The following is a 22,921-nucleotide window of genomic DNA, read 5'->3' as shown; positions in this document are numbered from 1 at the left end:
GTCTTAAATTTATGCCTCATTAATTATATAAAAATAATTTGTGCATTTGGATTGATTCGAAATTATTTACTGCTTCTAAAAAAAATAAAAAAAGTATGTGGCATTATTTTTAAAAAAATAACAATTAATTAATAATAAATAATATGAAAGAATACTCCCAAACCACTAATAACCTCGTCGCCTTAACACAAGGGACTATCATTAGCTCCTCTTTTTCAAAGCTATACTATTCTTCAACGTTTTCCCCCTCGTAATTCCAAAAAAATAAATAAATATAAAGTTTAAAAATATATATTTTTCTAATTTACGAACCACTAAATCTGAGACACAAGCAATATATATTTCCACATTTTTTCTTTTTCACAAGAGAAAATACTTTACATGATTTTTTATGAAAACAAAAAATGCAGTGCAATGTAAGAATCTAATGTTGTGTTTATATTCCAGATTTATGAAGAAATTTGTGAAGGAAACAGAAAATAAAATATATATTTTTTAAAAATTAACTTCATTCACTTTTTCTTTTCTCTTTACAAATATAAAATTCAAGCACAATCTAACAAGCAAGATAAACTGAGAAATGAATTTTACGGAGTTAAAAATTTACTAATTTACAATCCACAGAGAGAGAGAGAGAAAGAGAGAGACAGAGCTGCTATTTTATTTTATTTTTGTATCTCAATGGAAAAATAGAGAAGATATATCTTGCAAAGTAGATATCATAAAATTATTTGATTCTCTCATTTTTTTTCCTTTTAATTGTTTACCACTTTGCTCACACAAGCAAACCAAATTATAATACTAAACACAACCCAATATTCCCCCTATGCATTAATCTCTCTCCCCTTCTGGTCCCTTTGGACCAACCTAACAAACTGCATCTCAAGTCCACAACAATCTATAAATAATGCAAAAGAAAAAACAAAAACAAAACACATTAACAAAAAAAAAACAAAAATGACAACTAGATAATTTATCCAAAAAAAAAATGACAACTAGATAGATACCTCTCTTTATCTTGATCATCCATGAAATCAAGCTTCCAGCCACTGATTCAACTCATCACAAATTCCACTTCTAAATCTGCACCCCCCCCCCCCCCCCCCCCAAAAAAAAAAAAAAAAACTATAAATAGATATCTGTTTTTTTTTTAGCTCAACAAAAGAAAGGAATTTTATTGATGAAGTATGAAGAACTTGTGTTGGATACTTGACACTAGGCGACATATTGGATATTCACCAAACAAACATACTAATTCAAGCCTAACATGTAATTATATAGAAAACCCTATATAATGCATAAAATGCAAAGACACATTTTAATATTTTACTTTAGAAAAAAAAAAAAAAAGTATATAAAGAAAAATGGATATTTTTCTTGTCCTTGAACATAAGAACAAGATGGATGCGCACCCTATACTTGTACCTGAATGTATGTAACATTGACATAAATTTAAAGAATTTATTGTATGAGTTGAGATAAACTAACCAACTTTGATTTCATACTGTCATTGAGAAGAAGTATTTGGGTCATCCTCTCCACTATCAGCAGCTTGAGGCTGGTGTTGTTGATGATGATGCTCTAATGGATTATTTTGTTCAGAATTCATATTCAAGCTACCTCTTGAGTAAGCGTTGAGAGCAGCCAACATCCCCAAATTAGTCTCAGACATTCCCAACCCAAGATGTTGAGAAGGTTGTTGTTGCATCAACATTGAACCCAATTGCAGTGGATTGCCTCTGCCCCCTTGAAATTCAAGGTTACCCGGAATATTAAACCTCGGCATAAAATGTAACGGCGCTTGAAGCGTATTTCCAGTAGTTGTCGGTGCACTGGCAAAAGGCCACATCTGGGGCTGATCAGATGAACTAGCTCCAGATGTATTGGCAGACTGGTCATTGCCACTGCCACCGGCAGCAGCAGGAACCGGCAGCATCCAGAATGTGTTGCCGGTTCCAGTGCTAGGTGCCGGAGCAACTGCCCACATGGCAGTTGCTGCCATCATGTTAGTATATTGGAGCATACTAGATGATGGTCCTCCAGCTCCTTGTTGTTGTTGCTTATTTGATGGTGGTGAAGTTGAGCTGGCTGACACTTCCCCTTGTGGCCGTTGAGATTCTTCTTTAAACAAATCTTCTCTGAATCTTTTTCTCAAATAATTCTCCGCCGACTCGCCCCCACCACCACCACTAGGCATGGCGCGGGCAATCTGATCCGCTGTCAAAAACTGTGGATTTTGGTGGTGGTGAAACCCTAACATGTGAGAGAACCCTTCTTCATAGTGAGGGTGGTGGTGGTGGGCTAGGGTTAAGCCTCCGAGGGGAGCAGATTTCGATGAGGGTGCTGAAATGGTGGATCCGCCACTGCGGAGCGACACGTTCAGTGTGGAGAAATTAGCGGGGATGGTGCCGGTGCCGGTGGCGGAGATGATCGCCGGTTCCGCCTGCTGGAGAAGCCACTCGATGGTCTCGCCGTCGGACTTGTGCCCTAATTCTCTCGTCAATTGGAAAACCCTAGCCGCGCAAGCCGCCGGCATTCGGATGCGCCGCCCCCTTCCGTCGACCTTGGTGTGGCGGTCTTTCGTCGACTTCTTAGCAGGGTTCTTTAGCTCGTTGTTTTTCTTTGAAAGATCATCTACAGCGAGATCGGATCGAGGAGATGGATTTGTATCTTCCGATCTGATTGTGATAGAGAGTGGCGGAGGTTCCCCTCCTCCGCCGCCCCCGGCAGTGGTGGTGATGCCAGATTGGATGGTGATGTTGCGGATGAATGGGGATTGATGAGATCTGGCATCAAAAGAAGAAGAAGAAGAAGAGTGGTTTTGGTGATGTGGTGGTGGTGGTTGTTGTTGGAGGTGGTGGTGTGGTTGTGAAGTGGCGGCGGCGGCGGCGGCGGCCGTGGTGGTGGTTTGTTTATTGCTATGAAAATCTGTTAGTTCCATATGTGTGGTTTGTATGAGGGGTGTGGGGTTTAGTTTTCTATAGGAATTTTGTTAGTGGGTTCAAAGCTGATACTTCCTTGGTACCCATTTTTTTTTTTTTTTTTTCCTTTGTCCATTGATGATTGAGTTTGATCATCATCAACCCATCCCCCACTCTCTCTCCTTCTCCTCCTCCTTGGTTACTGTTAGAGAGAGAAAGTAAAGAGAGAGAAAAACACTTTAAAGTCTATTGCAGGTCTGTCTGACCTAACTTGGACTAGGAGTTTGTGGGGTTCTCTTTGGTTTCTGATTGACTGTTGTGCTTCTTTCTCTACCCTTTGAATTCTTAATGGAGAGAGAGAGAGAGAGTAGAAGAAGCCCATTCGTGGGGTATCTGGTATAGGAATGTTAAAAATAGCCTTTGTAAATTCTACTATAAAGGTAATGTTAGGGATATTAAATTTTCTACTAAATAAATGATCAAATGTCTCATATGAATGTGGGGTCTATAATTTATTTGGTAGAAAATTTAGGACCTCTAGCATTTTTCCCACTATAATTATGTTTTGAATCATGTAATTAGTCAAATTTAACACCTAATTTAATGATTAATAGTGTATTAAATTATGTACACAGAAATTTTGGAGACTGATAATCCGCGGAACCGAAAGTAGGGTTGTCTCTAATTTTTTTTTATTTACCTATCTTAATACACTCTGAATTAATCTATTGAGGGTATTTGGAATAATCTAAATAAATATAATTTTTTACTTTTTATGAAAAAATATAAAATATGAATTGAGTTTAAAATGATATGGTAGAAATGTGATATGACTTAAATAAAATAATTATAATCTAAATAGAATAATGTGGTAAAATAACATATGAATGTAGAAATTAATGAGGACAAACACCCCATTGTATAGAAATCTCCAGATATCATACTATGAATGTATTGGTTGAAACAAAAGAGGATTGGCGTTAAAAAAAATAAAATAATACTATATATATTAATTGGTATATTAATTAGTATACTAACAAATGATGTGCTATCATTTTAAAATTTTTAATTATTTATAATTTGTATAATGAGTGGGGTCAGTAATAATGTTATACCATATGTCGGTACACTAATTGAAATATTAATTGGTACATATAACATCGCCGAAAAAAATATTTTAAAAATTGCTTATGACACTAAAATATATGTGAATGAGATTTATTTTAAATATAACTCACAATATCAAATTAAAAAAACAAACAACAATAACAACAACAAACACATTATTATTTTTGAGACATTTATCTAAATATATATATATATATTTTTTTAATTTTTCTACTTGCAGAAGAGTTAATTACAGAACCCAACTCTATTACAAAAGTGTGAAACCTGCAAAAATACATATATATATATATATATATATACGTACATTCATCTTATTGTATTCAATTTGTGCTTGATTTTTATGTTTGCAAGTTTATTTTGTATTTTTTTGAGATACCTTTTACGTAATAAGTCAAAAAAGTCAAAAATCTTCTTTTTAACATATTTTAAAGTCACATTATCTCTCACATGAAACAGTAAAACAAATTTTAAAAATTAAAAAGTCAACTTTTAACTATATTTCATAATTTTCGCTAGGCGTTATAAGATCAGGATTACTATTCTACAGAAATCATGTGCATATAGGTAGGTAGCTCAGTGGTTGGTTGAATTATTGTGAAATGTAATGTAATTGTGGACATTTTTAAGTTTGATACATTTTCACTAATGACAAGACTTAAACTTAATTAATAAATGTAATTTACGAATGATTGCTTATATCATATGGAAATTGTCTCGTCTTCCACCTTATAAAAAATAAAAAATAAAAAAACTTAATATATATTTTTGACTTTTTCACTATACACATTTTTATCAATTCTCTCACTAAATGCATTGTGCGTGTTGAGCTATAGTTGCAGACAAGGATCCGCAAAACACAGGTAAATTATAAAATATTTTTTGAAATTTTATTAAAATATGAATCATTTTTTATAGTTTTAGAAATTACATTCCACCTCCTAATATTTCTAATTTCATAACAAATCACTCATTTTATTAATAAATCATCAAGTCAATTAACAATATTTAATAATATTATAAATATGTTTTAATTAATAATTTAGGTAATTTTATTATTGTATAGAAGAACAATTATGAATTTTATTTTTTTTAGTTAATCCTATTAAATAAAAAATTCTAATAAGAGTGTATTTGTAATTTTTTAAACCATATATGGCAATCTGTACTTTAATCAAATTTTAATAGGTGTATTTTTAATTTACTCGGAGAACAAACAGCTCTTTGCTAGGAAAAAATATCAATAATATAACAACAATGATTTAGAGCTCTAAATATTGGGCTCTAAATCCACCATTAGTGAGGTGAAAAAGAACCACAAAAAAAAAAAAAAAAAAAAACCCACAACACACATTGTGGCAATCACTAGTAGTGGCTCTAATTAGAGCTCCCAAGCATTTTTGATAATATAATATACTTGGAAAAATTATTGAAAAATGCTTGAGAGCACTAATTAATGCTCCCACTAATTAGGTGGCAGTGGGTCCTGCCATTAATGATGTGATGTTTTGGTCTTGGAGTTGTATTTTTTATTTTATTTTTTTACTTTTTTAATGCATTAGTGCTATTAGTGGTGATATTTTTAGTGGGATGAATCATTATTATTTGAAAAAGTACATTTATAAACCCCAGTTATTGCAGGTGTAGCATCCTATGCCTTTTAATTTATATCATACAACTCAATTTCGAAGTAAATTTTGAATAGTAAAGCATTTTCAAAAGTATTAAGTTCCGCTACTAAGTTTTTCTATGATGAGATCGTACTATAATAATTCAATAGTCGTAGTTTAAAATAGAAGTAAACCTCCGTTGTTTTGAAACGTATAATTCTAAAAACTATGTTGTTTTAAAATGTATACTTCTAAAATTAGTTTTATAGTTTTATACTTACAATTGGATTATGAGTTTTTTAGTGATATGTCATGGCATGCTACACACGATATGAAATGACTTCTCCTTTGTAAGCTACCGCAATCTACCACAAATTTTCACATACATCATTGTCCTCTTTCTTTCAATTGTAGAGTGAATTTGTTTCATTGTGATTTCGTATGCTTATTATGATTTAAAAAATAGTAAATTTTTTTTAGAACATCCATAATTTTCATTTTTTTTTAAGCAAAAATTATTTTTGAAAATAATATATATATATATATATATATTTTTTGATTGTGTCCTAAAAAAAAAAAAAAAAAAAAAACACACACAACTAAATTTCTGGCCACTGGTTTTGTTGTAGTAAATATGGGAGGGAGTGAGTGAGTCCAGAATGGCAGATAGACAAGCATCTGATAAAGCATCTAATGCGCTAGGACAGCTCATCCCAACTTTTCTTTCTTTTTTCATTTTTCAATTTTTTGCTTTCCTTTTTGAGTTGTTGGCGAGTTGGGCACCCTTTAATTTTGATATTTAATTACTAGCCTTCTAAATTATAAACGCTAAAATTCTTTGAACACTCAGATATATCATAAATCTAATATCTTAAAATGTTACATACTCTCTCATTTTTATGGCATTAATGTGAGTCATATTATTTTGTGTCTAAGAGTGAGAAAATAGAATAAGAAATGAAATTATGTATGGTCTTAAGGCCTTGTTTGGCAAGTAGTGATTTTAACTAAAAAATAAAAAAAATCAATAAAAAAAATCAAAAAATTAACAATTTATATCAAAAAGTTAAAGATTCATTCTTCTCTCTACTTTTTAAACATCTTTTCGTAAAAAATCAAAAAATCAAAAAATTATTCCAAATATACTTATTTTTTTACATTATCTTTTAACCAAAAAGTCAAAAAATTACAAAAAAAATCAAAAAATTACTAAAAGAACATGTTCCCAAACGAGGCCCTCTAAGAATAAATACTTATATTATGAGAGTAAAAAGAATAATGGGTGTGCAATTAGAAGGGAAATTCTATTTCCACACATCAAATTATCTCTGTGTACATCTTTTCTCAATCCACACATTTATTAATTTGGTTTTACTTCTTTATCTTAGTCCACATACTTTACATTCCAAATATACCCTCACCTTCTCTGTGCACATCCTCTCATTCCATCATTTCTCACTCCAAAAACCTTAATCCTAACTACACCAGCTACCAGCGACGGCGGCAACGACGACATCAACCACTGCCCTTTCCTAACTTTTAGCCATTCTTACACAGCCCCCCCATGTTGCCGTCACCTCCATCGCGATTTTTTTTCCCAAAAATCCCAACTCTCTCTCTCTCTCTCTCTCTCTCTCTCTCTCACACACACACACACACACACACACACATAAGGTTCAGGTGTGATTAATGTTTTGTTTGAGGTTTTAGGGTTTGTTGATTTGATTGCAGTTAGAGAGTTTTCATTCCTTGGTTACTGGTGTTTGGTCAAATGATAGCAATCTGCAACTGGAGACTACTACACAATTCCGTAAATTGCTTTCAATAGGTATATTGTAACAACCCCGACCCATGATTAACGTTAATCCATGCTTAAATGTGTCTAACAAGTAATTAAGAAGAAATCCTGAATCAATTACTTGTGCATTGCATTGTTTGTATTTATATCTGTTAAACGTAGAAAGATCTGTTCATGTTTCCGTTTTGTTTGTGAATTGAAGGCCTTATCGACATCCGATTCAGAAATTAACTTGATATATGTGTTATTCGGGATTTATAGAAATTTGTAGTAGGTTTAATTGAAATTTGATTCGGAACGATTTAAATAGATTAATTTGATGCCCATGTGATTAGCCTTAGTTAGCTATCATTAGGCAAGCCCATATAAGACACCTTTTTGCCTTCACTCATCCCTTTTTCCTTTATTCAACACACTCTTGAGCCTATACATACACACAAACGTGAGAGAGGGAGAACAATAAGGAGATTGAGCTCACCTAAGAGACTTGCTAAGAAGAGATAGAATTGAACCTAGAGTTTCAAGAATTAAGTCTCTAGCCCTTAATTTTGGGAAGTCTAGGCAAAGATTCAACCTTTATATTGTCTAAATATGATGTGTAAAACTTGAACTCTAAGGAATTAGGAAGGTTGATATAAAATTTGAGTTAAACTTAAAGAATTGTAACTCAAATCATGCATGCATGCATGTTTCATAGCATTTTGAAGTGTTTTCAAAGATTTTCTCTCATGCATGTTGTAATTCTAGCATGGTTTGAAGAATTCATAACATTTCTCACCATTGGACCTCCTTTGATCTTGTTTTGGGAGGTTGAAGTTTATAACAACTCATGCATGTTATGTTTCAAAGCTTTGAGTTTGAATTTTGTACCATTCACATGTTCCTAAACCTTGATGTTGCGAAACGATCCTAAATTCACTAAGTTTTCCAAGTTTACATAAGTTGTCTTAAGTTTTCCATCCAAAAGAACATGAATTTCATCATTGGATTCGAGTTTGGAGCTTGAGAGTGCAATCTGAAAATTCCAGATTTTGCGCTTCTGCTCGAGCAGAATACCTTGCGCTCGAGCGACCACCTTTGTTTTTGCATCTTCACTCGAACAACCAGAAGTCTGCTCAAGCGTGAAGTGCATGCTCCCAGAAGTTTCATGTTTTACTGACTGCTCGAGCGGCAAAAGTTACGCTCGAGCGGAGAGTTGAGTCTCACGCTCGAGCGATCGTCGAGCGTGAAAATCACATAACCAGTACTTTTTCAAAATTTACAGATCGCTCGAGCGTGGAAGGTTGAGCTCGAGCAGCCCCTCACATGTTTGCTAGTCCGCTCAAGCGCGGAAAGCTATGCTCGAGCGGGGACTCTATTTTCAGAAATTTCACCAAGTGTTTTCTAATGCATTTTGGCATCCTCATTACATCCTAAGAATTCCTAGGTCATGTTTAAGATACCATAATGAGGATAAAGAAGTAAAAACACACCAAGACTAAGAAAAACTAAGTTAATATTTCTGGGTGTGTAATTCTGTATGTATTCGTTTTGTACCCGTGTAGGTCACGCGTCTCAAGAGATTTGAATTGTCTACTCTATTTGACTATTGAAGCCATCTATTATTTGTGAATAATAACTTTGTAAAGTTATATTTAACTTTAATTATTTTCTGATGATATGAAATGATCAATTTTCTGAAATGCTATGTTTTAAATGAATGAATGGTTGTCTAAGTTTCGGAAATGTATTCATGGCATCCTTAGCATCATATGATATGGGTCCCTTTTATGGGTCATCGGAATATCTTTATGGCAATCCCATCATGGGTCATCGGAAAGCCTTTATGGCCGTCATTTTATGGATTATCGGAAATGACTCTGTGCACATGAGTCATTGGAATGCCTTTATGGTCGTTCCTTTATGGGTCATCGAAAACGTCTCTATGCACATGAGTCATCGGAATGCCTTCAAGGCCATCCCTTTATGGGTCATCGGATTTGTTAGCACTAATGGATGTACCACGTATAATCATATGCAAAATCTGAATATGAACATATATATGAATCTTTTTGTGATTTGGAATCTAAACATGCATAAGACTCTATTTCTGATAAGAATCTGTCTCTGATATAAACTCTGATTTCTGACTCTGTGATGAACATTGAGAGGGTAATTTTTGGTAAAAATTGGGCCGAGCTATGAGATGGGCTTTGTGGCCCAAAGTGCCAAAAATTTGGTGGAAAGGCCGCAATGTTACTCCGGCCCAGGGAAGGCCGCAATGTTACTCCGGCCCAGGAAAGGCCTCAGTGTTACTCCGGCCCAGGAGAGGCAGGGCTACTCCGGCCTAAGAGAGACAAAGTTACTTCGGCACAGTGACTGTAAAAGATACTTCGGTCCGAAAGCAACTTGGAGTTATACCGGTATTGGGGTTAGACCGGCCGAAAGTCGTTGGTTCGGTCCAAGACCGTACCATGGGTTCTACATGGAAAGCTGAGATAAGAAAGGGAAAACACAAGAACCGAACTAAGGATGAGTTCGGTTTATTCAGTGGCTCTGCATAGCCAAGCTTATTTCGGTCATATAGTAGTTCGGCCAAAGTAAAAACCATCCCACTTGGTTTAAGCAGTGGGGGAGGGTGTAAAAGGATAAGCATTATCCTTAGGAGTATGAATCCTAGGAGGGCTCTGCATGGAGGAATACAAGTCCTACTAGGATTGTGCCACGGGAAACTTATAAAAGCTCACAAACATCACCTTGGAGGAGGTAATTGAACACAATTCTTTCTGAGAACATAGAGCTTTGTCTATTTGTCAAGCTTACTGACTTAGGCATCGGAGAGGTTTCCGGCACACACCCGCCGGCTAGCTCACGTTTGTGTTTTCAGGTAATAAAGTGACGTCGTACGGAGGAGCGTGGACTTGGTCAACAGGATTATACGAGGAGAATTATTTCCTCCCCGTACAATTGGCGCCGTCTGTGGGAACAAACAGACAAGAACGAAAACCTCTTGACTAAGCTTCTCCTTTTTCTCAAATCAATGGCACACATTGAAGAACTACCGCAGTCCGCCGTCGACGGGCTAACTCCAGACGGGGGCGCAAGGCGAGAAGGATTACCCTCTGTCCCTCCTATGGCAGATCTGGAGCCCCAACAACATAACTCCAGGAGGAATTGCAGGGGAAGGCGGAATAGCAGCCCTCGTCACTCTCAAAGTCCTGACAGGCAAAGGAGGAGGATTGATCCTCAAGCCCTGGAAGATTGCGTGAAGGAACAAGATGAACTAATTCGAAAGATGGCGGCGGACATGGAGGCTTTGAAACGCCAGATGAAGACTAAAGATGTGGCGACAGGAGAGGGGCACAAGCACAAGACACCCCCTCGCCACTCAGAGAATCATAGTAGGAATACTACACCCTCCCAAGAAAGGAGAAGAAGCCTCAGGACAGGCGACACTCATTCCTTATCTTCCAGAACTCGTCACTCCAGGTCTGAGAGGACGAGATCCGAAAGATCATACACTGAAGGAAGCACGTATTGGCCTTCACATTCACACCAAACCAGATCTAGACAAACAGAGCTGCCCAGGTCATCCGACTTACGAACCGTGCTCGAAGAAAAAGCACGATGCAAGGAGGATGCCAGGGCAAGGGATCCACACCGAGTTTTGGCCTTACAACGGTTGGCTCCTCGGACGCATGGAAGCGTCGAGGTTGGAATGCCAATACCGCGACCGGCCTACGAACCAACGGACAAGGCATTGGCAAGACTACAGACTTCGCCGTTTGTCCCAGCGATCGAAAACGCGCCCCTACCATCAGGCTTCCTTCAGCCGAAATTCAATACATATGAAGGGAAGACGGACCCGTATTCACACTTGAGCCACTTTCGCCAAGTCATGGCTATGTACAGGCGAAACGAGGCCTTAATGTGCATACTCTTCCCGTCAAGTCTTGGCGACCTAGGCTTGACTTGGTTCGAAAAGCTCCCAGAGGGCAGTATAGCCTCCTGGGCCCAATTGGCAGAAGCGTTCGTAACGAGGTTTCGAACAAACACTAAAACGCCGGTGGAGATAGACCAGTTACTCTCCATCGACATGGGTGAAAAAGAGACCCTCAGATCTTACAATAGTCGCTACTGGGAGACATTCAACCAGATTGGAGACTGCCCCACCAATCTAGCCATTGCGCAATATAAAAGAGGCCTTCCGGTAGGGAACAGACTAAGGGATTCGATTACCATGACGCCACCCCTCACCATGGAGGCCCTGATGGAAAGAGTGCATCAGCACATCAAGGTAGAAGAGGATGGCGCACGTGCAAAAGCAAAATCTAGTACAACCACAGTACCAGAAAAGAAGACCTCAGAAAAGGTCAATACAGTAGATCGGCAGAATAAAAACGGGCGTGGCAGACGAGATAACGGAGAAGACCCAGACAAAAGATGGTTGAGAATCCGCACTGCCATAACAACGGTGTTCAAAAAACCAATTTATCGGATTCTGAGCGAAATAAAAGACGAGCCTTTTGTCAAGTGGCCAGCCAAGCTAGGGGAAGCTCAGAAAAATTACGATGACAGATCACGGTGCACCTTCCACAAAGAAAAGGGGCACCGAACTGAGAATTGCACGCCACTAAGACAGCACTTGGAAGAATTGGTGGCAGCAGGCCACTTGGACAAATACATTGAAGGAGGGACGCAATCGGCCCCCCAAGATCATAATAACCATCCCAACAGAATGCCAATCGACGCCCCACCACAAGGCATCATCAATGTAATACATGGAGTCTTTGAACCTGAGCGTGTATGCGAGCTCAGGGGATCAATAAAGAAGGCTGAGCACTTCAGGGAAGTGTTAAGTGCCCAACCTGCCGCCAAGAAGGAGAAGACAGAGGCAACAAATGTCATGTCCTTTTCGGATAAGGACTTGGATCGAATATACTGTCCTCACAATGATGCGCTGGTCGTCACTCTCCGAGTCAAGGATTTTGACGTTAAGTGGATTCTGATTGACCAGGGTGGTTCATGTGAGATCATGTACTACGACACATTTAAGCAACTGAAGCTGCAAGACAAAGACTTGGCGCCTGCAGTTTCTCCCCTGATTGGATTCAACTCCATGCCAGAGTGGCCTGTCGGCAAAATAATCCTTCCAGTCAGAACAGGGAGTGTAACAAAACAAGTGGAGTTCTGGGTATTGAAGGTCCCCTCCACATACAACATCATCTTGGGCAGAACATGGCTGCATGCCATGCGTTCGGTAGCATCGTCATACCATCAGGTAATGCGGTTTCCCAACGACACCGGCATAATTGAAGAAGTCTATGGCGATCAGATCATGTCAAAACAATGCTTCGCCACAGCGAATGGAAGCCGAGCTGCCAAAGGATACGTTCATTCGGTGGAAGAACCAGAAAGTAATGAACTATTCGCGGACGTCGGTAAAGAGGCTGATCAGAAAGCGGTAGAGGACTTGGTGGAAGTAAAAATAGATGAGAAGAACCCGGATAAGTTCTTCTTACTTGGCTCATCGTTGTCCAGCATTGAGAGATTAGAGATCTTGGAATTCTTGACCTCTAACATCGAAGTGTTTGCCTGGACGCCTTACGACATGCCAGGTATTGATCCAAACTTCATCAGTCACCAACTCAATGTCCACCCATCCGCCAGACCAGTCATTCAACGCACACGCAGATCGGCACTCCACCATGCCGAAATAGTGGCAGAAGAGGTAGGCAACCTGCTGGAGGCAGGAGCAATACGAGAAGTGCACTACCCAAGATGGATCTCCAACACAGTCGTAGTGCCAAAAAAGAATGGTAAGTGGCGTGTCTGCGTCGACTACAAAACAGTCAACAAGGCGTGCCCAAAAGATAGCTTTCCTCTACCAAGGATAGATCAACTGGTGGACCTAACGGCAGGACATAACCGACTTAGCTTTCTGGATGCATACAGAGGCTACCACCAGATCGCCATGCATGAACCAGACCAAGAGGTCACATCCTTCACAACACCAAGGGGGTTATATTGCTACAAGGTCATGCCCTTTGGCCTAAAGAACGCAGGGGCGACATTCCAAAGGATGGTCACCAAGATGTTCGAACCATTGTTAGGCAGAACAATGGAGGCTTACATCGACGACATGGTGGTCAAAAGTAAGAATGAGAATGACCATCTTAAAGACCTAGGCGAGATGTTCCAGATCCTGAAGAAACACAAGTTGCGCCTCAATGCGTCCAAATGCGCATTCGGAGTTGGATCTGGCAAATTCTTGGGCTTCCTGGTGACCAACCGAGGTATAAAAGCAGACCCCTCTCAGATCAAAGCAATCCAGGAGTTGGAGAGACCAAACTCAGTCAAAGAAGTGCAACATCTCACTGGTATGGCGGCAGCACTCAACCGGTTCATAAGCAGGTCATCAGACAGACTACGACCGTTCTTCCAAGCTTTAAAAGCCAAATTTGAGTGGGATGAAGAATGCGACCGAGCTCTGGAAAGCTTGAAGGAGTACATGTCCTCCCCACCACTACTTGTTACTCCAGTACCTGGTGAAGAACTCTTTTTGTACCTGGCAGTCTCTCAGCACGCAGTCAGCGCAGTGTTGGTTCGTGCAGAAGGAATACAACACTTGCCCATCTTTTATGTCAGCAAGACATTGTTGGGAGCCGAAACAAGGTACTTGCCCTTGGAGAAACTAGCATTAGCATTAATGATGGCATTCAGAAAATTGGCACACTACTTTCACGCCCACACCATAGTCGTCCTCACAGCTTTCCACTAAAAGCTCTGTTTGAAAGGGCGAACTTTAGTGGGCGAATTTTGAAGTGGGCAGTAGAGTTGGGACAATTCGACATTAAGTTCCAACCCAAGACCGCAATAAAAGCCCAATCTTTGGCAGACTTCGTCGCAGAGTTTACTCCTGGAAGTCATCATATCTGCCCAGTCGACCTAACTGACACAACCGAACTAGGGACGAAAGTTGACGCCGGAATAGCGCAACCCCTAGTGGAAGGTAGTCAATCAAGTACCAAGGCAGACCATACTAAGGACAACAAGGAAGAGGCAAACAAAGGCTCACCAGCAGTTCAAACAGAAGACGAAGGGCAGACAGCCAACATGGACCAGGAAGAAAACACCATTCTTGACCTCACGACATCATCTGATCCTTCCACTTGCTGGAAACTATTCGTTGGAGAGATGTGGAAGCTCTTTGTGGATGGAGCATCCAACCGACATGGTGCAGGGCTTGGCATAGTCCTCATCTCTCCAGACGGCCTGGTTATAGAGCAAGCAATCAACCTTGGCTTCCCAGCATCCAACAACGAAGCGGAGTATGAGGCGCTTCTCGCAGGACTCAAGTCAGCACACTTTATGAAGGCAACCGAACTAATGGTATACAGTGACTCTCTACTGGTGGTAAACCAAATTTCTGGCGAATACGAAGCAAAGGACGACAGAATGGCCAAGTACCAAGAGTTAGTCAGAACAGAGATCAAGAAGTTTGATGTAGTAAGGATAGAACAAATTGGCAAGGAGGAAAACTGCCGAGCGGACGAACTAGCAGGCCTGGCCTCAATGGCAGACACATCAATCCCTCATCCATTACTCATCGACTTCTTACCAAGACCAAGCATAGAAGACCCAGAAGCAGAAGAAGTATGTTGCGCAGAATTAGGCCCTTCTTGGATGGATCCCATCATCCTGTTCCTGAAAGACGGCATCCTACCAGAAGAGAAAAAAGAAGCCAACAAAATAAGGGCAAAGTCGCAGCGATTTTGGCTATCTCCATCTTTGGCATTATACAAAAAGTCATTCTCTGGGCCTTACCTCAAGTGCGTTCATCCCAGCAAAGTAGAAGCATTCTTGTTCGAAATACACGAAGGGGTGTGTGGAAGTCATCAAGGGGGAAGGTCGCTCGCTTACAGGGCTATTTCGCAAGGATATTGGTGGCCATATATGCAAGCAGACTCAGAAAAATATGTAAAAAAGTGTGAAAAATGCCAAAAATTCGCGCACCAAATACATCAACCAGCAAGGGAACTCCTACCATTAACTAGCCCATGGCCTTTCGCAATGTGGGGCTTGGACATAGTAGGACTACTTCCAACAGCGCCCGGGGGCAGAAAATTCTTTCTCGCAGCAACAGACTACTTCACAAAGTGGGTGGAAGCAGAAGCATTGGCGTCAATCAAAGAAAAAGACGTGAAAAAGTTTGTTTGGCAGAATATCATCACTCGGTTTGGTATACCAAAAGCACTAATCTCAGACAATGGAACTCAGTTTGACGGCAGTATCTTTAGAAGCTTTTGTGAAGAATACAAGATAGAGTTCTACAATTCTACACCGGCATATCCTCAAGCAAATGGGCAAGCTGAAGCATCAAATAAAGTCGTCTTGGATGGCCTAAAGAAAAGGCTAGAGAAAGCAAAAGGCAAGTGGGCAGATGAACTTCCTCACGTCTTATGGGCTTACTGCACCACGCCTCGGCGATCAACTGGAGAAACACCATTCTCCTTGGCCTATGGAATGGAAGCAGTGATCCCACTAGAAGTCGGCCTCCCCACAATTCGAAGCGAAAATTTTGATCCAGACCTAAATGGAGAAGCCATAGCCTTAGAACTCGACCTTGCAGAAGAAAGAAGAGAAAGAGCACTAGTCCACATCGCCTCATACCAACGAGAGTTAATCAGAAAATACAGCAAAAAGGTACATCCAAGACAATTCAAGATTGGGGATTGGGTACTACGCAAAGTAATGGGAAACACCATGATCCAAGGAAACGGCAAGTTAGGCCCAAATTTGGAAGGTCCTTATAAGGTGGTTGGGTTAGCAGGCAAAGGGGCATACCACCTAGAAGACAAGGATGACAAGGCAATCCCTAGGCCATGGAATACGGCCAATCTCAAGTTATTTTACTTTTAGCTTTTTTCTTTTCAAACATATGTAATTTTCTCTTCCTTCAATAAAATGAGAAATTCTTTTTAGCACAAGTTGTTCCTTGTAAAAGTTAGCTTTAGTAAAGATTAGGCGCATTGCAAGCATTTTCATTCTAAGTTAGCCGGAAAAACTAACTTAGAGGTTGGCTGGAATAAACCAACACCCTTCCTAAGCCCAGGATAAGGATCCAGGCTGCAGGACATTTGATCGGAATAACCAAATACTATAAGTTAGCTGGAAAAACTAACTTCGATGGTTGGCTGGAATAAACCAACTCTTGTTACTCTTCAGCCGAAGTAAGTGCAAGGCCGAAGAGTGGTTGGCTGGAATAAACCAACTCTTGTTACTCTTCAGCCGAAGTAAGTGCAAGGCTGAAGAGTGGTTTGCTGGATTAAACCAACTCTTGTTACTCTTCGGCCGAAGTAAGGGTATGGCTGAAAAGTGGTTGGCCGGATTAAACCAACTCTCTATACTCTTCAGCCGAAGTATGGGAATGGCTGAAGAGTGGTTGGCTGGAATAAACCAACTCTTGTTACTCTTCAGCCGCAGTAAGGGTATGGCTGAAGAGTGGTTGGCTGGATTAAACCAACTCTTGTTACTCTTCAGCCGAAGTAAGGGTATGGCTGAAAAGTGGTTGGCCGGATTAAACCAACTCTCTATACTCTTCAGCCGAAGTATGGGAATGGCTGAAGAGTGGTTGGCTGGAATAAACCAACTCTTGTTACTCTTCAGCCGAAGTAAGGGAATGGCTGAAGAATGGTTGGCTGAATAAACCCACACTTGTTACTCTTCAGCCGAAGTATGGGCATGGCTGAAGAGTGGTTAGCTGGAATAAACCAACTCTTGTTTCTCTTCAGCCGAAGTAAGGGAATGGCTGAAGAATGGTTGACTCTTTTTACTCTCCAGCCGAAGTAAGGGTATGGCTGAAGAAGTGGTTAGATGGATTAACCAAACCTTGTGTACTCCTCAGCCGCAGCAATTATGTCGGCTAAGGAGTGGTTGGCTGGTAAGCATAGTTTAAACAAGTAAAACCGAAATAGAAGTTGGAGAATTATAGAAGACATTTCAAGCGTAAGCATACACATCAACCGGAATAAGAGTCCCACAAAAGAAGATTTTCATTAAAGATCAAAATAGGTACAATGGAGGGGCCGCAGCCCGGTTACAAAGACAAACAAAAGTAACAAAAAGAGAAAAAGTATAAAGTCAAGAGAAAAGATCTTCAATTTCGGCGTCAAAAGCAACATCAGTGTCAACAGGAAGACCGGTTTCTGGCGGCAGGACGTTTTCAGTCACAAGAGCGGTTTCGACCGGAACCACAGTTTCATTTGGATGATCAACAGTTAGATCTTCCACTGCGGGCTCCGGCCGAATTGTCTGATCTACGTTGACAACCGGAGTATCCTCAGAGGCAGAATCTTCATCAGAATCTGAGCCCTCAAGAAACCCCTGTTGCATGGCATTTGCAAAGTCTAGGAGGGAGTTCGGTATAAAGTAGGCTGGAGGGTTGAAAACCTCGGTCTGTGGATCATGACCGAGCTTCTCAACGGCTCCCCTCCAGCCGCACTTAAAGAACAACTCCTTGGCAGCCTCACATTGCTTGACGTATACATCCTCCGCCTTCTTGAAACCTTTTTTCTCGGCCTCTTTCGCGCTCTCCTTTGCCTGGGATATTTCGGCGTCTTTCTTCTTTTCAAGTTTTACTAACTCACGCAGGTACTTGTCCTTCAGAGCAATGGCAGTCTTTTGCTTTTCGGCTTCGGCCGAACTAACCTGTCCGGTCAGTCTGCCGATCTCACCTCGTAGCTCGGCCATTTCTTTTCTGGCCTCCACCAACTCGGCCGCTTTTGCCTCAGCTTCTGCCGCAGCCTGCCTTGTTACTTTCCTTAGCTCCAGCACTTTCCTATGAGTAATTTGGTTTTTCTGGATGGCCTGACAAAGCAGAGATTTCCACTTAGCCGAGGTAGAAGTTGAAAAAGAAAGTAGACCGAAATACGACCGAAGTCACTTACCAGGATCATGGATTTGGTTGAAGACCGGATAGACTTCAGTTCGGTGTTCAACTGTTTTTGATGGTGCTCCATGTCTTTGGGCAGACACACACTCTTGGCCAGATTAAAGGCCAACAGGTGGTCTTTTTCAGCAACGACCGAGTCTGTGTCTCGGATGTCTCGGTCGTTGAAAGTAAGTTTTGGGGCCTAGCTGCCAGCAGTTCGGTCAGAGGGTTCTGGTTGGGGGCTCGGTGGCAAGCTCGGCGGAAGTGCAGGTTCTGCTTCATCAACCAAAATTTGTTCGGTTTCAGCAGTCCGGGCGCGCTTGGCTCGGCGGGAAGAGGACGGCTGTTGAGAAGGGAGGGCTACAACAGCAGGCTGCGGTTGACTGGGTGGCGTTACTTCGGGCCTGGTTGTTTCGGTTAAAAGAGCCCTGACTCTGTTCTTCTTTGCCATTTCTTCTTCGGCTGTAAGCGGGATTAGTCTGATCTCAGGCAAGGATGGGTCTGGTTCGGGGGCGTCTTCTAAAAGGAAGTCAGTTACTCTGGCCTTCCGGCGACCACTATATCGGTAGGTCGGTTCGAAATTCAACAACTTAGCCCAACTACGTTCAGGGTATCGTAGTGCGGCTCGTAAGGTTCCAAGGTTTGGATAGCTGTATAAGGAATGAAGGTGGGCAAAATCTGCGAGAAAAGACAACTGTTAGTCCGGTTGAAACATGAACACGCCGAAGTAAAAAATGTAAGGAGGAAGAACGAAATTAAGTTACCAGGCTCTCCTTTCTTCCAATTTATAGGTACGCCAGGAATTTGGGCTTGAAAATCCTCAAAGTTCCCAGAGACCCAGAAAAAATCATCGTTATTTAAGTCTTTGTCCGGTGTATATTTAATTATCTTCTCTCGGCGGCGGCGTATCCTAAGGTAGTAAACCCACCCATCGTCCTTTGAGCCGATTGAATATTGATGAAAGATTTCGGCCAGCCCAAGGTTTAGCCCGGCCTGACGGTTCAGTTCGGCTATCCCCATAATTATGCGGTATGAGTTGGTGGATAATTGGGTTGGACATATTCTAGTCTGCCTAAGAAACTCGCAGATCAACGGTTGAACCGGAAACCGTAGTCCGGTTTCTATGATGGATAAAAGGGTGAAGGGAACGAAGCCTTCTTTGTCCCAGGGAATGATGTCTTTTTCGGCCAGAACCAGTTGAACGTTGTCAGGTATATGGTAGTCTTTCCTAAATTCGGCTAGACCGCCTAGAGTGTTTACTAGGTGCCTATACTTCCCCATTTATGGTATAATTTACAAATAAGTTATATCGGTGCAAAAATGGTGCTCGGTAGCTCGGTCGAGCGCACAAAGGAGTGTCTGGACAGCCTAAGTCTGCAAAGTAGAAAACAATGGGGGTTAAGCACAGGTCATAAGACCGTGCTACAAATTAAAAGCAAGGCTCAACAAAAATGGAAAGGTTCTATCTCGGTCCAGCGGAAATGATTGACAGCTCGGTTTGAGCAGTGTTTTTAGTAGCTCGACCTTGGCATATATCTCAGCGTATTGGCCTTTTAATCAATTTTTAGGCCGGTTCATCATCTAAGGGCAGCTCTCAGAAAACTGGTTTAGCCCCAAAGGCCTAAATCGGTTGTATAATAAGTTTTATTACTTCGGCTGAGCCTCTAGGGGTAGCTTTTCTGAGTTTGGTTTGGAAACTAGGAAAGCTGGCTTAGCCCCAAAGGCTGAGCTCGGTTGGAGACTGGTTCCTAAATTGAGGAGTTCAAGACTCGTTCGGTGGATTTATCTCGGCTAAAGTGTCTCAAGAGTTGATAACCTACTGAAACTACTGTTATTTCTACAAGTTCTAGTTCGGTTGTTATCTAAAGTGATCTACTTATATAGGACAAACAGTGTCCTAGCTCGGTTCTACTTGATTTTGGATTCAAGACCAGTTTTCTACAGAATAGTTCATACACATGAGTTCTTACTAAATTTTTCATAAGAGTACAAGAAGCAAAGCAGAAATGGAGGAAAACTGTTTTGCAAAAACATAGAAAGTAAGAAACAAATACATAGAACATATACAAAAGCAAAAACAAGGAAGGAAAAAAGATTTACTTACCAGATTGGAGAGAAGGGGACTAGAAATGAAGACAGTGGCTGCAAGAGAAGAACAAAAACGCAGGTTGAAAAGGCAGAGGCACGAAGAGAGAAGAATGTGAAAAGTGTGAGTGAATGATTCAAGATGAAGGGATGTTTTGTGAAAAGGACGAGCGGCAAAAAGTGGCGGGAACTGTACAAAAATTTCGTAGGGCGGCATGACAGTTGGCCACGGCCTATCAGAGCTTGCCACGTGTCACTGGAAAAGGAAGCGTTACAGTCGTGATTGAAGAGACGTTTTGACCAGACAAAGTGAAGCCCGAAGTAAGTTTAGCTCGGCTGGAGAGGCTAAAGGGTTTTTAGCTTGGCTGGAAAGGCTTAATAATTTCAGCTCGGTTGGACTGATAATCCCAATCATGCTGCGCAGATGGAATTAAGGGGCAATTGAGAGGGTAATTTTTGGTAAAAATTGGGCCGAGCTATGAGATGGGCTTTGTGGCCCAAAGTGCCAAAAATTTGGTGGAAAGGCCGCAATGTTACTCCGGCCCAGGGAAGGCCGCAATGTTACTCCGGCCCAGGAAAGGCCTCAGTGTTACTCCGGCCCAGGAGAGGCAGGGCTACTCCGGCCTAAGAGAGACAAAGTTACTTCGGCACAGTGACTGTAAAAGATACTTCGGTCCGAAAGCAACTTGGAGTTATACCGGTATTGGGGTTAGACCGGCCGAAAGTTGTTGGTTCGGTCCAAGACCGTACCATGGGTTCTACATGGAAAGTTGAGATAAGAAAGGGAAAACACAAGAACCGAACTAAGGATGAGTTCGGTTTATTCAGTGGCTCTGCATAGCCAAGCTTATTTCGGTCATATAGTAGTTCGGCCAAAGTGAAAACCATCCCACTTGGTTTAAGCAGTGGGGGAGGGTGTAAAAGGATAAGTATTATCCTTAGGAGTATGAATCCTAGGAGGGCTCTGCATGGAGGAATACAAGTCCTACTAGGATTGTGCCACGGGAAACTTATAAAAGCTCACAAACATCACCTTGGAGGAGGTAATTGAACACAATTCTTTCTGAGAACATAGAGCTTTGTCTATTTGTCAAGCTTACTGACTTAGGCATCGGAGAGGTTTCCGGCACACACCCGCCGGCTAGCTCACGTTTGTGTTTTCAGGTAATAAAGCGACGTCGTACGGAGGAGCGTGGACTTAGTCAACAGGATTATACGAGGAGAATTATTTCCTCCCCGTACAAACATTATTCATTAAAACCCTTTACTTGGTTATTATTCACTGGGCACCTGCTCACTATTTATATTATGTATGTAGGTGATCGGACGCGTGACCAGGCTCAAAGTTGATGGCCTGGAATTCTGTTTTGTCAGCCATCCTTTGCACCTCCCGATGAGGTTCCAGATCATGTCAAGTCTCGTGGTCATATTTGTTTTGTATTTCAGAATTTGGTCATTTTGTTTTGACTATGGACAAGTCCTACTTGTATGTAGAGTGTATGAAGTGACGTGTAATTACTATAACTTTGACGTCACTCGTCAACTTATAAAAGTTTAAAATTATCTGTCCCATGTATGTCTTCACAGTTCAATGGACTATGTATGTTTATATATTTGCTTCCGCAACCCCTAATTACATGAAGTTCTGTTAAAAGGGCTTTGGCAATCTAATGATTATTGGCCGGTTACGGCGCTAAACCTATGGGGGTGAGTTTGAGCCGTGACATATATGATCACGTTTTGATATATGCGGCTATATTTCTTCTGATTAACTTTCGGAAGATTAATTGTTCAAATTTCATTTTCAGAATGAAGTCTGCCGATTGAAGAAGTTATACAATCTGGTGTTGTTTCCTGCTTTGTATGGTTGAGGTTTGGGCATAGATGGCGATGGTTGGCGGTGAAGTAGCTCAAAAGAATAAAATTGTGATTCTGAAAAAGTTTATCAAGTGTGTGAAGTAAGGAAACTTGGTGTGTGAAAATAGAATTTTTCCAATTAGAAGCTTCATACTATTAAAAGGGCAATAATGTGAAGGACAAAATTGCCCTTAAGAGTAGAAGGCTAACTCCAAGATTAAACAAACCCTCCTTATTTTACGTAAGTATAAAAAACGAATTTATTCTACCTATCTATCCAATTAAAATTGTTTAAAGAACCTCTCTGAGACTTTTCAAAAGTAATTAATATGAAGAAGTGATATTAAAATAGTTATTGTAATAGTTTATTGAAGAGAATAAAATAAGGTGATTGAGAGTAGTTACAATAATTAACATATCTCTTTGAAAAAGAGATAAGTTATATATTTAATAAGAAGTTGTAAATAATGGGATGTGCTATAGTTGTAACAATGCTTTCAATCTTTGCAAGTCAACAAATTTGAGAAACTTAAGAAACTTGAGCTGAATCAATGTTGGCCAGAAGAATACGTTTTTGAAATATCCACACTCAAAAAATACATACATAAACGTT

The 22,921-nt window shown here is 40.6% G+C and overlaps 1 protein-coding gene and 1 long non-coding RNA gene across 3 annotated transcripts; one reads left to right on the top strand and one right to left on the bottom strand.

The window, feature by feature from the left end:
- Positions 1-719: 719 nt before the first annotated feature.
- LOC114317290 (transcription factor TCP8) lies at positions 720-3,289 on the bottom strand. 2 transcript variants are annotated; one of them, XR_003648485.2, is made up of 3 exons: positions 1,489-3,289; positions 1,008-1,083; positions 720-898 (listed from the first exon to the last, which is right to left on the bottom strand). XR_003648485.2 is itself a non-coding variant. In XM_028263999.2 (2 exons), the coding sequence occupies exon 1, from the start codon at positions 2,939-2,941 to the stop codon at positions 1,508-1,510; it is 1,434 nt and encodes a 477-aa protein (XP_028119800.2). In that variant the 5' UTR covers positions 2,942-3,289; the 3' UTR covers positions 720-1,083; positions 1,489-1,507. The 2 variants fall into 2 exon arrangements, 1 of the variants encoding a protein (XP_028119800.2); XM_028263999.2 differs by having other exon boundaries at positions 720-1,083.
- Positions 3,290-5,660: 2,371 nt separating this feature from the next.
- LOC145804869 (uncharacterized) lies at positions 5,661-22,021 on the top strand. The gene is made up of 2 exons (XR_014347544.1): positions 5,661-7,484; positions 21,770-22,021. It is a non-coding gene; the product is annotated as an uncharacterized LOC145804869 (long non-coding RNA).
- Positions 22,022-22,921: the final 900 nt, after the last annotated feature.

This window comes from Camellia sinensis, chromosome 12, assembly GCF_055761805.1.
Source record: "Camellia sinensis isolate YWXY chromosome 12, ASM5576180v1, whole genome shotgun sequence".
NCBI lineage: Eukaryota > Viridiplantae > Streptophyta > Magnoliopsida > Ericales > Theaceae > Camellia > Camellia sinensis.
Note: the sequence above shows the minus strand (reverse complement) of the source record. Positions and strands in the feature narration are given on the sequence as shown.